At 52.5% G+C, this 15,025-nt stretch overlaps 5 protein-coding genes across 5 annotated transcripts; 2 read left to right on the top strand and 3 right to left on the bottom strand.

Moving 5' to 3' along the window:
- The first annotated feature begins 475 nt into the window (after positions 1–475).
- Positions 476–8,130, top strand: HMPREF1120_08532 (cholesterol oxidase). Its single transcript, XM_009162790.1, has 11 exons — positions 476–3,933; positions 3,981–4,142; positions 4,196–4,309; positions 4,358–4,530; positions 4,588–4,700; positions 4,747–5,016; positions 5,070–5,574; positions 5,625–5,880; positions 5,928–6,194; positions 6,241–7,405; positions 7,463–8,130. Exons 1-11 carry the CDS (start codon positions 3,564–3,566, stop codon positions 7,890–7,892), a joined length of 3,825 nt encoding a protein of 1,274 aa, XP_009161038.1. The 5' UTR covers positions 476–3,563; the 3' UTR covers positions 7,893–8,130.
- Positions 1,541–3,061, bottom strand: HMPREF1120_08533 (uncharacterized protein). Its single transcript, XM_009162791.1, has 3 exons — positions 2,748–3,061; positions 2,097–2,694; positions 1,541–2,034 (listed from the first exon to the last, which is right to left on the bottom strand). Exons 1-3 carry the CDS (start codon positions 2,797–2,799, stop codon positions 1,920–1,922), a joined length of 765 nt encoding a protein of 254 aa, XP_009161039.1. The 5' UTR covers positions 2,800–3,061; the 3' UTR covers positions 1,541–1,919.
- On the bottom strand, positions 7,928–9,458 carry HMPREF1120_08531 (uncharacterized protein). The gene has a single exon (XM_009162789.1). It carries the CDS (start codon positions 8,879–8,881, stop codon positions 8,249–8,251), a length of 633 nt encoding a protein of 210 aa, XP_009161037.1. The 5' UTR covers positions 8,882–9,458; the 3' UTR covers positions 7,928–8,248.
- On the top strand, positions 9,404–14,665 carry HMPREF1120_08530 (uncharacterized protein). The gene is made up of 5 exons (XM_009162788.1): positions 9,404–9,557; positions 9,740–10,814; positions 10,949–11,026; positions 11,113–13,320; positions 13,381–14,665. Exons 2-4 carry the CDS (start codon positions 10,357–10,359, stop codon positions 12,455–12,457), a joined length of 1,881 nt encoding a protein of 626 aa, XP_009161036.1. The 5' UTR covers positions 9,404–9,557; positions 9,740–10,356; the 3' UTR covers positions 12,458–13,320; positions 13,381–14,665.
- On the bottom strand, positions 10,541–15,017 carry HMPREF1120_08529 (uncharacterized protein). The gene is made up of 4 exons (XM_009162787.1): positions 14,427–15,017; positions 13,873–14,312; positions 13,663–13,773; positions 10,541–13,560 (listed from the first exon to the last, which is right to left on the bottom strand). The coding sequence occupies exons 1-4, from the start codon at positions 14,604–14,606 to the stop codon at positions 12,948–12,950; spliced, it is 1,344 nt and encodes a 447-aa protein (XP_009161035.1). The 5' UTR covers positions 14,607–15,017; the 3' UTR covers positions 10,541–12,947.
- Between the last annotated feature and the right edge of the window lie 8 nt (positions 15,018–15,025).

Genomic DNA, 15,025 nt, shown 5'->3' with positions numbered 1-15,025 from the left:
ATACCACATGCATGAGTCTAACGGCTTAATGTATACATGGCAGCCAATGTGCCGTATTTCGACCAGACATCTTCATAGTTGGATATGTCGTAATCCATCTCGTGTTGTGGTGGGTCGTAGATAGGGGAAAGCCAGGTCATATCGATTCCAAGGCCTTTCAGATAGTCTAAAGTGGGTATAGCAAGCCGAAGGTCCCATATACAGTCGCCGTTGGAGTCCTTGTACGAAGCATGCCAGATCTGGTAGCGTGAGGCAGGAAAATGCCACAGCCGTCGAAAATGGCAGTGGTGATCAATGCTGGTAGATACTTGGGCGCCTCTTTGTTCTGTTAAGAGAATTACGCTCGGTATACGGCAAGCGATACGTGCTGAGCGGTCGCCAATGCACGTGACAGTCACGTGTAACTCATGTCACGTGGTGCGATCATACAAGTTGTACAAGCATCGACGCGAGAGACACGACGCGTCGAAGACTTCTTCTCTGCCAGTGTCGTGGTGAAGAATTGAGTTGTTTGTTCCTAAAGAGAAGGTATTAGGGTTGAGGGTTTTTGTACACAGCAGGTCTAGGATCTGCTAGTCGTATGCCTACTTAGTGGTAGAGGAACGTCTTCGCTATAGCTGTGGCTCAAAGCCTGGTGGTGCTCTGGCGCGTCGCGTGCTTGCCATTCTAAATTGGACTCACCTAGATACCTACAACGTGTAGGTTCATGTACTGGGAAGCAAATGACGCGCGCTGCGCAAATCCTTCTGCCCGCCGACAGCCGTTTCAACCCAATCTTGAATCTTGAATCAATCTTCAGGGATCCCTTCTCTTGAGCAGACTAGTCATCACTTGCCTCCTTGTCTTCCGGTAGCTTCAGAGCAAGCGGGTGGGCATTCGAGGCGAGAGGCTGCACGGTCATCGACAGCAGCACCAGCTCTCGCACGAGCTTGAGTCGCATATGGACAACGAAGACTTCCTCCCGCCGCCACCTCGTGGGCCCCCACCACTACTAGACGAAGCGCAACTACTTCGTCTGGCACAGCAGGGATGGCTATTCCTTGAGCTACCGGCCACCCTCTCGCAAAGCATGTCCGGCCTCTTTAAAGCGTCGTCGAGATACTTTGATCTCCCGGAGTCGGAGAAGAAGGCTTTGTATCCCTCGGCGCAAGGGACTGAATTCGGATACTATCCTGTCGTGGATGAGAAGGAATACATTACCTTTCGTTGCCGCATTCACACCACTCCGGCCTCCAGTGCCATCCCATCCTCGCATCTTGTTGAGAGCCTCGAGACAAGCACGGCAGTAGCTTGGCACGGAGCCGGCCTTCTCCTCTTCCGGATACTCTGTGACATTGCCCGTGCCAGCGATCTAGACACCTCTGTGTGGAATGATATACTGGACGGGACGTTGGACCTGCCCGATTCCGGGGACCGGATGACCTACACTCTGATGCGACTCTTTCGCTATTTCCCTTCTACTGGAAAGGCTGAAGAGCACGCGGACTTGGGGCTACTGACCCTGTGTGTCGGTGATGGTGCTGGGTTACAGGTATTGGATCGCCTCAACTCCTCGCCCGCGCAGCTCACTTGGGTCGATGCGCCCATTGGTACACAGTGGGCAGCTATCTTGGTTGGCCAGACGCTAAAGGCCCTTTCCGCTCAATCCATGAATGCGGGCGCACACAGAGTCGTGGGAAATCCCCAAGGAAGACACAGTGTTGTGTACGCTCTGCGACACTCTATGATGCACGATGTGGATTTCAGCCTTTTTGGTGGGGAAGGAAAAATGACCCCTAAAGAGCTATGGAGGACCATCCAGACTGGCAAGGTCAACATCAATGCAAGGCAAGAATTCAGAGAAATGCAACGCGCGAAGTTGCAAACGTCTACGTCGGTTGTAGAAGGTGCTACATCTTCCAAGTCAGACGATGTTAATGCTAAGCAGGCTGTCTGACAGCATTCATCATTTCGACCGCCTTCTTTGCCAGTAACTCCGCATCGGGGGGAAATCTTGCTGAAAGGTAATTATAACGGGGATCTTGAACGACAAAGCTGTGAAGGTCAACGTACGAACCAAACCTGTCAATTCGAGATTGCGCGAGTGGTGAACTTACGGTCTAGGGCTGATGCTACTGGCAAATTGTTTCTTGTTTGCCAAGTTCTCCTTCACGATATCCTCGACCGAGGCTGTCCCTGCCCCATATGTCTTGTAGTAATCCCCGAGGAACAGCTTTGTCGCGTGAAAGATGCCCTGCTCCATCACCGCCGGCAACGCTGTGGTGTGGACATCGTGCAAGATGCTTCTGCCTTCGGTGGTGGACGCCATTGCCAATACCTGCACGCCGTGGCATATGGCTGCCAGACATTTGCTGGACGGTTTCTTCGTGTTTGGAAAGTAGCTTTTGAGGAGATAATGAACGCGTGGCGAGTCAATTATCTGACGCACGCCTTTCTCGTGGCCGCCTGGGAGGAAAACGAGGTCATAATCCTCCAGGTTGAATTCGAAGTCTATCCACGACAAAGGCCTCTGAAAATTTGGGGACGTGGTCGACAGCGCCGCATACGCTGTTCTGGCGGCTCCGTTGGCTCCTAGCAGAGTCCCGGTCCACCCGGAGAGCATTCTATCGTCACACCTCGGCGATTGTCCAGTTTCCGTGGCAAAGAAGACCTCAAATCCTGCGTTCTCAAACACCTGCCATGGAATAGCTGTTTCTGTCTACCATCAGCGAGTGTACGGGTGCCGCAGAAGTCGCAGTTTGAGATACCAGTGGGGTCGTGGCCATAGTCGGCCATGAGGAATATGACTTTAGGCGCCATTGTGAGCGCGCTCAGATCTTCGCCAACACTGGAACTGTCGCTGCTAGCTGAAATTTTGATGCCGCGAGCTTACCTAGGATCGAAGACAGGAGACTCTGGAGCGGGATGGCATTGCAAAGCACTTTCACATGTCAAACAGCATGGAGCCTCACATACCCCGCGATACGAAGGAGCGTCAGAAGCAGCCTTCAAGCTCAGCTGAGGCTGATGAGCCACCACTGCATGCAGACACGGGAGGCCCCAGGAGTAACTGACAGTCAGCCAGCCAGACAGGGTGCTTACAACGTTGTACAGTACGAGAGGCCTTGTCTGGATCTGCTTCGGTGGCACATTTTTCCGCTCCGGGTCCAGGGGTACGCCGCTCGTCTTACTTTGCAGACTTTCAAGTTACACATCCCTCCTTGACCATGAAGGCCTGGGCCTGACCTAAGATACGTTCCTCCTATGGCAGAAGATATGCGTCAGTGCTGGACATGTTTCCTCATGCACAGTGCGATTGTCCTGTGTTACCCATGGCGGACGTCCAATCCCTGTTCAATTTTCACATGCTCAAAAGACCCCAGCCCGTGGATTGAAGCCAGCCCCGAGGGCACCGGTGGGTTTGAACACTTGCTGTATCATCAACCATGTAACTTGTCTGCAAGCTCAGCTCATCATATCAAGTACCCGTGCGGTTCGCTGATACTCCCCAGGTATAAAATTATCTTGTCCATTTCTTCCTCATTCACGTTCGTTGCGTCTCATAACCTGCCTCTACTGCTTGTATGATGGATTCAGAATCCCAGAAAGTGGCCGGCAATGGCAGCGAGACGAAAAGCTTGAGTCAGAGCAGCAGCTCTGGTGTCTCTGCCTCCACCCCAGGTCCACAGTCACCAACCTTCCCGGCACCCCCGTATCGTGTCGGAACCACCGAGCCAGGAGGTCCACTGTCTCGATCGCAGTCCAAACTCGAGGCAAGCGATTATCATGGTGGTAACAACAACTTCCCTAGGCTCTCCCGGCCTGTCGAATTACTACGGCACACCTATGATGTCGTGGTAATCGGGTCCGGATACGGAGGAGGTGTTGCAGCCTCACGTATGGCAAGGGCTGGACAGTCAGTCTGTGTTCTCGAACGCGGCAAAGAACGATGGCGTATGTTTTCATCCTCAGCGTGTTCTCCATTTCTCACATTTAGCTAGCCGGGGAATATCCTTCAAACCTCGCAGAAGCTGCTCCAGAGATTGGTGTCTCGGGTTTGTTCGCGCCCGGAGACAAGCCCGGCACACCTGTACAGGTGGGTGATCCGACAAAACTCTACCAGCTCGTGATGGGAGCCGGACAGAATGCCTTTGTGGCCAGTGGTTCGTTCACACCATGCCTCCCGAATTTCGCATTCGGCTGATCATGCCCCCAGGCCTTGGAGGCACAAGTCTTCTCAATGCAAATGTTTTCTTGGAAGCGGACGACGGTGCGATGAGCCTTCCTGAATGGCCAAAAGAGCTTCGGAAGCCGGGCGCTTTGGATGAATGTGGGTGGACTTCTGACTGTGGCCTTCGCTGTTTCTGACAGCCCATAGACTACAAGCGTGCCGCGCAGATGCTTCAGCCCGAAACATATCCGGATGATTTTCCTCCCTTGCTCAAATTGGAACTGCTAAAAAAGCAGGCTGATTTACTAGGACTGGAAAACAACTTCAAGCGGGTGCCGCAGACCACGAGATTTGAGAATGGACCAAACTATGCAGGCGTTGTATGCACACCTCCATCCCATGATCGTTTCAAGATGCTGATTTGTTCTCGACTCAAGCAAATGCAAGCCAGCGCTCTCACAGGCATGGATAGCACCGGCGTCAACGACGGAAGCAAGTCTTCCACGCTTGTGACATATTTGAGCGATGCATGGAACTGGGGAGCCGAGATGTATGACGACCGCTAACCAGCCCCTGAAAGCTGCTGACAAGGACAGATTCTGCGAATGCGAGGCGCGTTACATCAAGAAGCATCCCACCCAGGAAGGATACCTGGTATTTTTTGCCTGGCATGGCAGTAAACGTGGGTTGTTCAAGAGGAACATCTATCGTGATCTGATGTGGGTGCATGCGAAAAGTTTGGTATTTTTGGGCGCTGGAGCCCTTGGAACCACTGAGATCCTCCTCCGCAGTAAAGCCCTTGGGATGAAAATGAGCAACCAAGTCGGCAAGGACATGAGCGGGAACGGCGATATACTTGCTTTCGGGTACCGTCTCCGGTGCGCGAGGTTTGGAACAGCGACGCTGATATCGGTGGCAGGTACAACACGAAGTATGAAGCGAACGGTTTAGGGAGCGTGTCACCCAGCCCTGACAAACCAGTTGGACCCACGATTACGGGAGTTATAGATTGCCGGGCTCAGGCAAATCCGCTTGATGGCTTTGTGATTGAAGAAGGTGCCATCACGGAAGCCTTGGTACCCGTACTTCAGGGTATGCTGGAGGCTCTTCCCGGAAAGATCTACCCGAAGAACTACACGATCAGAGACCGACTGCAACATTTGCTCGCCCGAAATATCAGCAGACTGTATCCTTACGCGCCCATGGGCGCCCTGGAGAAGTCACAGACTTATCTGATCATGTCGCATGACAGTAACCAAGCGGTGATGAGGCTGGGGCCTAATGACAGACCGACGTTGACCTTTCTGGGAGTTGGACGAAGTGACCATGTTCGACATCTCAATGGAATACTTGCCAAAGCCACCAATGCCGTTGGTGGCACATACATCAACTCTCCTTTCTTTGCTGCACTTGGAGAGCAGGAGGTAAGACAGTAGACTCTCCGACTTACTAAATACGGTACTAACCATTGCAGATCACGGTCCATATCATGGGCGGAGCGACCATCAGCAGCGACGACACTGGTGTCAAGGGTGCAGTGAACCAATATGGCCAAGTCTTGAAAGGAAAGGGGAAAGAAGTCCATGACGGAATCATCGTTGTCGATGGCGCAGCTCTACCTACAGCGTTGGGCGTCAATCCTTTCGCGACCATCACTGCTCTCGCAGAACGGTCTGTCGAGGCAGCTGCGAAGCGGAATAACGTCAAAGTTGATCTTCTTACGCAGAATGGTAAGAACGCGACATTGACAGGCAAGCAAAAATACTAACGCCACTAGGAACACTCAACCTTTTTGGACGACCCGCCCATCAACAGCCAATGAGCAAGGAACTTCGCAAAGCTGACCGTATCATCGACCTAGCGCGCGCTTCCGAGTCCGAGGGGATCGAATTTGCAGAGGTCATGACGGGTTTTATCAATATTGAAGACCAAGTTGATACTGGAAATGAAGCATCCGACTTCGCCGTCGCAACTGACGCTGCCCAGGCAGCGGGAAGCAGTGCGAGGTTTTTCCTCAATTGTCATGCTTGGGATACTGACCAACGTAAGAATCATCTACTGCCTCCTAGCTGCGCTTACTGACATTCAAGTGATCGGACGGTCAAATCATCCTGCAATGCTCACGGGTACATTTACCTGTGCCGGTCTGCCAGGATCCCCGTTCATGGTTCTACGAGGGGCTTTCAACCTGTTCAATGTAGACCAACGGACTCCAGATACGACCAACCTGACCTATGATTTTGACATGGTGTCTACCCGTGGCGAGATCATCCACTTCCATGGCTACAAGATTGTGGATCAATCCATTGCGTTCAAGCCTTGGTCAACCTGGAAAGCAACATCCACGCTTTATGTGACATTGACCAAAGGCGATCAAACTGTAGGAAGAGGGACTTTGCACATCGAGCCTCAAGACTTCGCGGCCGAGCTGTCCACCTTCACACCACATGGTCCTACCACGCTATCGAAGCTGTTCTCGACCGGGAAATTCCTGACCTTTTTCGCCGCACAAGTCTTGACCAACTTTCTAGGTCCGTTGGGAATTATGCAGTATCCGACGACCACATTTGAAGGTTATGAAATGAACAAAAAGCCGCCGGTCGAAACCATCAAGATCACTTCTACTGACAAAGTCGTGTCCACTCTGCAACGATGGGCACCAACAACACCTTCTTCTTCGGAGCAGCGCAGAATCCTTTTCATCCCTGGAGCTTCTGTTGATCACCAGATTTTTGCTTTGCCAACCATTGACACCAATGCTGTCGAGTACTTCCAAGCAGCAGGGTACGAGGTGTTTTGCATCACGCACCGCACTGGCAAGACTCCCAATGCCCAGCGAGGTTATACTACGTATGACGCCCGGCTCGACATCCAAGCGGCGTTCAAGGCAATCCATCGGATGCAGGGGTCTACCAGTCCGATCTATGTCATTGCTCACTGTGCTGGCTCGGTGGCACTTTCGGCCGGCTTGCTTGACGGGACCATTGACTCGAAATGGATCAGCGGCCTGACAGCATCCCAGGTGTTTTTCAACCCGATGTTTGGAGCCGTGAACAAGGTCAAAGCATCGTTGCCTATCTCGCTGACCAAGATCTACAAGTTGGTGGCAGGAAACTGGTTTTCGTGTATTTCCACCGAACACGATTCCCTGGTGCAGCGGCTTTTGAACCAGGTCGTGCGATTGTACCCTGTGGGATCTCCTGCGGAACTGTGCAACAGTGTTGTCTGCCATAGATCCGAGTTGGTGTTTGGAAGGTGAGTACCGCAAGTTTTTTTCATGCTGGTGCTTGTTGTTAACACGACGCATTACAGGCTTTGGTCTCATAAACGACTTAATTCCGCAACGCACACAAACCTGTCGAAATTCTTGGGAGGGACGAGCATGAACTCGCTCAGCCAACTTATGTACCAAGGCACACATGGGGAAGTCACCAACAATATCCTCGAGTCGCTGGTCACACCGGAAAATCTGCAACGGTTGAGAGGTCTTCCGATTCTTTTCATCTCTGGGTCCGACAATGTGGTTTACACTCCCGAAAACACAGACAAGTCGTATACTACTCTGACGGGCATTTTTGGCATGTCGGAATTGTACCAGCGCGAAGTGTTCCCTGGATATGGTCACTTGGATTGCTGGATGGGTGCAGAGGCTGTCAAAGATGTGTATCCTACCGTGCTGGATCATGCGGAAAGGTGGGCGGGATCAAAGATGCCGATGGACGGGCAAGGTGGGAGTATTTGAGGCCAGAGCAGGAATAATGGGCTGGGAGCGTTGGATTCGGATACTAGTATGGCATTTGGTTCTTCTTGGTTGACCATGCGTGTAACCTAGCATGGATGGGTACGAGGATATCAATATTATTACCTGGTAACCTTGTCGAGTGTCATAGGCCCATAGCTTTAGGGGCTCGCATCTGGGCTGATAATGATATTACTCGTTCTGTCAATCAGTATCGATCGGTATCCTATGCCTTGGTGACCACCCGTGTTATGCAAGAATCTGGACCGCGTTGACGTCCATGAAACATTGATATCTACCTTTGGATATGCTTCAGTCGAACCAATGGGAAAAGTCAAAAGGGAAGCAATCTGGGCAGATCACAACTTTTCCTTCTGAACCGTAATAAACAAAGCATCAGCTTTTGCCAAAACAGTCCCGGATTCTCCATCAACAATCTGTCCATCGACAAAATACTTGCGCCCCTTGATATCGTTGATTTTGGCCCGGCATAGTACAACAGCGGGCGTCGGCACGGGTTTCACGTACGTCAGGTGCAGATCGGCAGTGACGTTGTCGCCCCTGACGCCCTGGGAGGTACGGCATCGTGTGACGAGAATGCTCATGACTTCGTCGAGGATGGTGGCTACGATGCCGCCGTGGCAGACGCCTGGGTAGCCGTTGAGACCGGGTTGGAGAGAGAGAAGGGTGAGGACTTCGGTTGTTAGATTGGGGGGTGTGGTGGTGGTTGGGTTAGTGTTGGTGGAATTGGCGGTGGTGTTTTGTGGACGTTTGTATAATGATACCCATCCTTTAATTGTGTCGTTGGACTTTAGGCTTTGCGAAAGTAAAGCGTCCTCCCGCGTTTGGGGTTTCAGGACCCGTGAAGTGCATTGCTCGACGCGCCATTCTGGGTCGGAGAGGATGCGTTGGCACCAGGGGATGGAAGAGAAGACTGAGACTTCTTCCTGGGCGGATTGGGGGATGTTGGGGAGTGATGGTGATGGTGACATGGTTGATTTTGATTTTCTGGTGATTTGTTTGGCGCAAGGGGATGGTGATGGTGGAAGTGGAATGGTCAGGTTCGAATTGAACTGGCTTAAGAGGTTGCTTGAGCTGAACGAGGCTGGCTCCTGCGAGACTTGGCTGGTGTATCTTCCCAGCCGCGGGAGGTGTTGATGATATTGATCTGGGAGTGTTTGTGCCGCTGTCGCTGTCGCTGTCGCTGTTGGTGTAGGATGGTTGGAGTTCGGTGGTTGAGTAGAGTAGTTGTTAACCTAGTTGTATATGCTTTGGTCGTTTAGTTGTTAATGCTCTGATGCTGGTGTCTGGAAGATGGGATATAGGAATATTTAATAATATTTGTATGATTTAGGTTCTTCGTTGTTCGAGAGCACATAGGGGAGTATAACAATCGTGGGCTTAACCTCGGCATCGGGCCGATGTTTGAGGCTATGACCAAAAGAAGATGGTTAAGACCCGCCTGGGGAAGAGATGTGGAGGACGGGAGAAATCCAAGACATGATCCTCGGTATGAAGAACTCGCATCGTTCACTTCTTGATGCTGCCATTGAAAGAATCAATCACTGCATGACCTAAGCCTCGTGGTAAATATCCTCGTCGCAAGCTCACCGTGCTTGCTTACCTTAGCTAGGTATCTGATACCTATCTCTCCCCGTGCCTGTTAAGGTATGGAAAAGATTGTACTTGTCATCATCCCTACCTAGGCGAATTCATCGAATCATTGCACGAGTACCGTGCCCATCATGTCCCTCCGCCTCCTAATTTTCCGGCACACCGGTCAGCTTGGTTTAATTCCTGCAGAAGCTGCTTTGTTCGTGTGCACAGACTGAAGACTGACCCGCTTCCAGTGTGACTTTCTCAAGTACAACAGTATAAGGCGCCCCCAAGGTAAGCCAAGATCCATTGGTTCGAGATCGACGTCAATATTCCTACCCCTCGCTCCCTTGTCTCCGCCCCGTCTTTTCCGGAGGAGCTGAAAAGTCGGCCTCAGCCTCAGCCTCAGGCCAGGCACAAGCCCAGGCGTCCAGCTGAACGGGCCAGACTCCAAAGACACCAGGTACATCACAGCTAGCTGTCCCTTTATTTCACTTGACATGTGAAAATGCAAGCCGAGCTGAGGGCCACTCGCCTTTTCCCAACGGCTGCCTACCGATCATGCTGTACGCGCACGTACGCATTTATGCATGCATACACCCAGGACGCCCGTGCCAACGCCCCATGTGAAATGCACTGGGAGGAAGCCCGGGTACTCTTCCTGTTCGTGCGAACATTTAAACAGGCTGCTGGCGAGGGCCTCTGAATTTCTCCAAGAGTACAGTACGAGTATTTATCGAGCGGCGGACGCCATTCATGAACGAGCATCTCGCCTCTCTTTATTGCTGGTACTATCCACCCAACTACCATCTTGCCACTATCGCCTTCCTCACATCCTACCAATTGACAGACCATCCGCACAGTGCCGACGATGGCAACAACGCTGACTCCGCCGTGGTCGAAACCACTCCCATATACCGCCAACCCTCTGCTCCTGATGCTCAACGATTTATGGCTTTTTGTCCAGATCACCTTCACTTGGCCTCTGACGGCCGGCTTGCCCAGCATCATCCTACCGTTGAGCCCTTCGAGGTCCAAGGGTTTGGACGAGCTGGCTTTGACCGTGCCCAATGCGTGGTCTGATTTCATCCATTTGATTCTCGTCGTCGCCCAGACCTTGTTTCTCATCTCGCTGTTCCCCCTGGCCTACATCTTGCTGCCGTCACTTTACTTGTTGTACATTGTGGCGTTTGTGTTGGGGAACCAATGGTTTACTGTCCTTCTGAATGGCCGTCGACGATCCGGGTTCATGTCAGACCCGCGATGCGTCCAGGGGAAACGGGTCTACCCACACGAGCGGTGGGTGTTTATCAACGGAGTCGCTGTTGGGTAAGTACAACACATGCTGGTTATTGTTGTGCAGGCCAGCCACACTTTTCCATCCGCCACAACCAGTATCTGCGAACGTCACGACTTCAGGTGCCGATATATATACAATATCTGACATTTAACTCGTCCCGCAGCGAGCACTGGCTCCAGTCCAACCTCAACCGACTCGCCATGACGTTTCGTCGGCCGGTGCTTGGTATCCATAACCAGACGTAAGTGGTACCCAAAATCTCTTTGTTACGCTTCATCTCCTTTCCTCCAACAAGCACGACTCTGACCAAGGTTATACAATATCCAGCCGTGGAATCATCTTTGACGTTCTCGAATGCATCATCCAACGCGACCTGGCCTATCCGACCCTCGACATCCGACAAGCATACGACCAGCTTCTGGCCATCATTTCCGACCCCACCGTACACAAGATCGTCTTGATCGTGCACAGCCAGGGCGCCATTGAAGGCGGCATGGTTCTCGACTGGCTGTATGCGACCGTGGCGGCCGAACAGGTCCGCAAGCTGGAGGTGTACACATTTGGCAATGCCGCCAACCACTGGAACGCACCCGTGATATCGAAAGTGTCGCCACCAGAGCCGACCAACACTGTCGTTGATGGAGTAATCAACAACAACAGCAACAGCAGCACAAGTTGTCGCCCCTCTTCTTCTTCTCGTCTGGTTGAGGCTGGCGCCGGCGGCGGCGACCGAGACCAAAACGGCCGTGTGATTAAGTATATCGAGCATTACGCCAACACGGGTGATTATGTGTCACGCTTTGGCATTCTGCATTTCCGCCCTGACATGGCAAGAGCCAAGAGTCTGGGAAGCCTGCCATCGCGGGCCGTCGCACGAACGAGGAGATTGTTGACCAACGCAGACACCTTGGTGGACAATATCGGCTCGGTGTCGGACGGTGCATCTGCATCGGCGTCTTCGCCACAATTTACTACTGCAGCAGCAGCTGTGTCTAGTGATGTCGGAGGACAAGGACAAGTCAGACTTGGATCGGGCGTCAAGAACAGTGGTGAAGGTTACCAGCACACACCCGCACCCGGAGCTAGTAGGCACGTATTCGATCCAACGCCTACCATCAGATCGGCTGCGGCGGTTGTATCTCCGTCAACACCAATCGAGCATCACCATCACATTGTCAGTCCCGACCACAGCCTCAGCCTCCACCGCCGCCAGACCCTACGCGACAAAGAAGACCTCAACCGCTTCGTCGGCCGCCTCTTCAAGCGCCACGGCTCTGGACACCAATTCAACCAGCACTACATGGACAACATGTTTGAGATGGAGGGCATCGACATGTCAGACTTTTCCAAAGGGCGAGTCAAGGATGGGAATGCGTTCATGGATTCGCTGGTGGATTTGGAGGTGTTTGATGAGTGGAATACGGTGCAAGTTGACAGTAATACTACGCAGCGAAGCGAACGAGGTTCCAGTAGTAATCATGGACATGGACATGGACATGGACATGGAAGTGGAAGTGGACGAGGAGGAGGAGGATCAGGAGTGTTGCAGCAGCAGAATGGTATCGTGCAGCAGGTCCAGGTCAAGGAGCTTAGTCGGCTGTGGAAGTATAGAAATGGAGGAGATCCTGATGCGACGAGTGCGCCGAGTCGAACGACTGGTGGGCAGAGATGAGAGGAAGGTTAAAGTGCGCACATGGTAAGAGTTGGACGGCACGGTAGGTAAGGAAGGGGGTTGGGAACCATAATGGTAAGGGTGAGGAGAGTAGTTACATATCGGGAGTGACAAGAGTTTGTTTTGGATATCGCTTACCTGCCTAAAGGTACATGTAGATATGTCTGGTCTTTGGCATCATCATCAATCAATGTCATCATTTGCTTTTATAGCGTTGCATTCGTTTTTAGGTACCTCGGCTAGATCGCAACATCGTATACCAATACCACGTTGACAGGTACTGTACGTGCTTGTTCGAAGCCTTGGACCCCTTTCCAACCACGGCCTCGTTAATAGTGATAGTTGGTATTGCTCCTCCGTTCAGTCGTGGTACTAGGACGACCTGCTGCCAGCGTCGTCCCGTTAACCAAAAGTACAAATTCGGATGGCACAACTGAGGTGACCGCTGACCAGGCTTCGTGCTGCTCCTGCTCCTATCTCCACCTCTTCCTCAAACAAATCCACTCACCCCACCCGCAAAGCGAGCAAACAGACCCAAATCAAAGCTCTCCGCGAGCAATTCATACCCCTTAACATTAGGATGCAAATAATCGCCTGACTGATACCCATCCGCCAACTGGCTAGGCACAGTATTATTGCGCAGCACGGCATCGAAATCCAAAACAGCATCAAACGTGCCCGAATGGCGAATGAAATCATTGACTTTCTGCCGCGTCTGCTCACGCAGGTCGCTCGTGTACGGCTGCAGCGTGGTATTACCGTTGGGAGCGGAAAAGGGAGTAATGGTTGCTGCGAACACGGGAATACCGAAAGCATGAATCCTCGTTGCGATCTGTTTGAACGCGGACAGCAGACGCGTGTAGGTGAGTGTTTGGTTGGCGATGGTGGCGTCGGCGACCCCGATGTCGTTGACTCCCTCGAAGATCATGGCGTATCGTACACCCGAGTGCGATAGAATGTCTCGGTCGATGCGGGATAGAACGTTCGGTCCTAGTCCGTCGTAGAGGATGCGGTTGCCTCCAGCGGCGAGGTTGGTGATGGCCAGAGATGTCAGGGTTGGGTCGGAGGTAGATTGGAGTCGGGATAGGAGTAGGTCGGGCCATCTGTGATTGTGATGTTAGTGCATAGGACTGGTAGAAGTGATCAAAGGGGTAAAGGAACGAGAGGATGGATCTGGATCGAATCTGGGCACGGTTAATACTTACCGATTGTTCTTGTCGGTGTCGCTGCCTCGACCATCCGTGATGCTGTCGCCTAGAATGGCAAATGTGCGGTATTCAGGCGGCGACCATGCTTCTACGGCAGAGAGAAAATACCTGCGATTAAACAGAACTCGGTCAGCTGTTTTCACACCTAGCACAGCAGACAGCCGGATGCTTCGCATGGATCACTTGTACGGGAAGAGGGCTGCCCACCAATGTGCGGTACTGTTCAATACCGGCCCAGTCAAGTTCGTCGTACCGACCTGGTTCCCTTCAGTCATCCAAGACGTCGTACGACTACCTGGGTGGCTGGTGATCGCGGTTCCCTCCTGTCCTGTGGCAAGGTACATTGTCACAGTGAGCATGGATTGGGGTTTGACGGCAAAGTTCAGAGGATCCGAGGCTGCGAGCGCGCCGTTGGGGATGATGATTGATTCGTCGCCGCCGCTGAACGTCACGGTCTGAACCGTGGACGACTGGACGGCACTGACGCCTGCTGATCCGTTGAAGGGCAGAGCCACCGTCACAGCACTGATAGGTAAATCGGTCAGTCCAAAGGCATTGGAGATGCGGATCCGAATCTGTGAGGCGCCAGTGGATATGTGCACCGTTTGTCGGATCGTGCTGTTGTAGAAGATGACGGACGTTTCGTTCTGAAGCCAGTCCGCCGTGGCGGTGTTAGCCGGTGACTCTTGCTATCTTGATTCTTGCTCCAGCCCGTATGGAATGTGCTGCAGCAAGTAGGCGGGCCGGGCTGTTGTACGTACATATGGAGGCGGAGGAAGGTTCGATGTCTCTGTCAATTGAGGCATCGCCGCCCATGTATCGATCCAGTGGCCATTCGGTATTCCGGGCGTAGTGGTCACATCAGTTCCTGGTCTGAGTGCGCCACAGCAGATTGCGAGACAGGAGGAGAGAAGGAGCAGTTTGGACCAGAGGAAAGCCATCGTGTTGTGTGGTGAGAGGCAGTGTTCGAACTTACTGGTTACCTACCTGGGCCACGGAGGTTGATGGTCATCCAACGTGGCTGGCGGAGTCTGTGTTATCCATTTCTTCGTCTCTTATATTTGAATGTCTAGATCTCGACACTTCATGTGTGCCCTGGTTGTCCAGCATATCCAGCATATCTTGTCTGGCAACTCTAGGACCACACTCGCCTTTGGGGTAGAGGCGCGAGGTGTTTAGGCTAAATCCAGCCTTGGAAGGTGGTTGATTTTCTCAAGCGGAGGGGAGGAAGAGATCTTCGGACTCCAAAGAACCTCGCAACTACCGACATGGCTGTGGGAGAGTTGTTCCAGAGGTGCATCGACATGGCAAGCCTTCGCGCATCATTCTTCGCTGAAGTATGTGTAGCTAGGTTCCTGGC

This window comes from Exophiala dermatitidis (genome assembly GCF_000230625.1).
Source record: "Exophiala dermatitidis NIH/UT8656 unplaced genomic scaffold supercont1.7, whole genome shotgun sequence".
NCBI lineage: Eukaryota > Fungi > Ascomycota > Eurotiomycetes > Chaetothyriales > Herpotrichiellaceae > Exophiala > Exophiala dermatitidis.
Note: the sequence above shows the minus strand (reverse complement) of the source record. Positions and strands in the feature narration are given on the sequence as shown.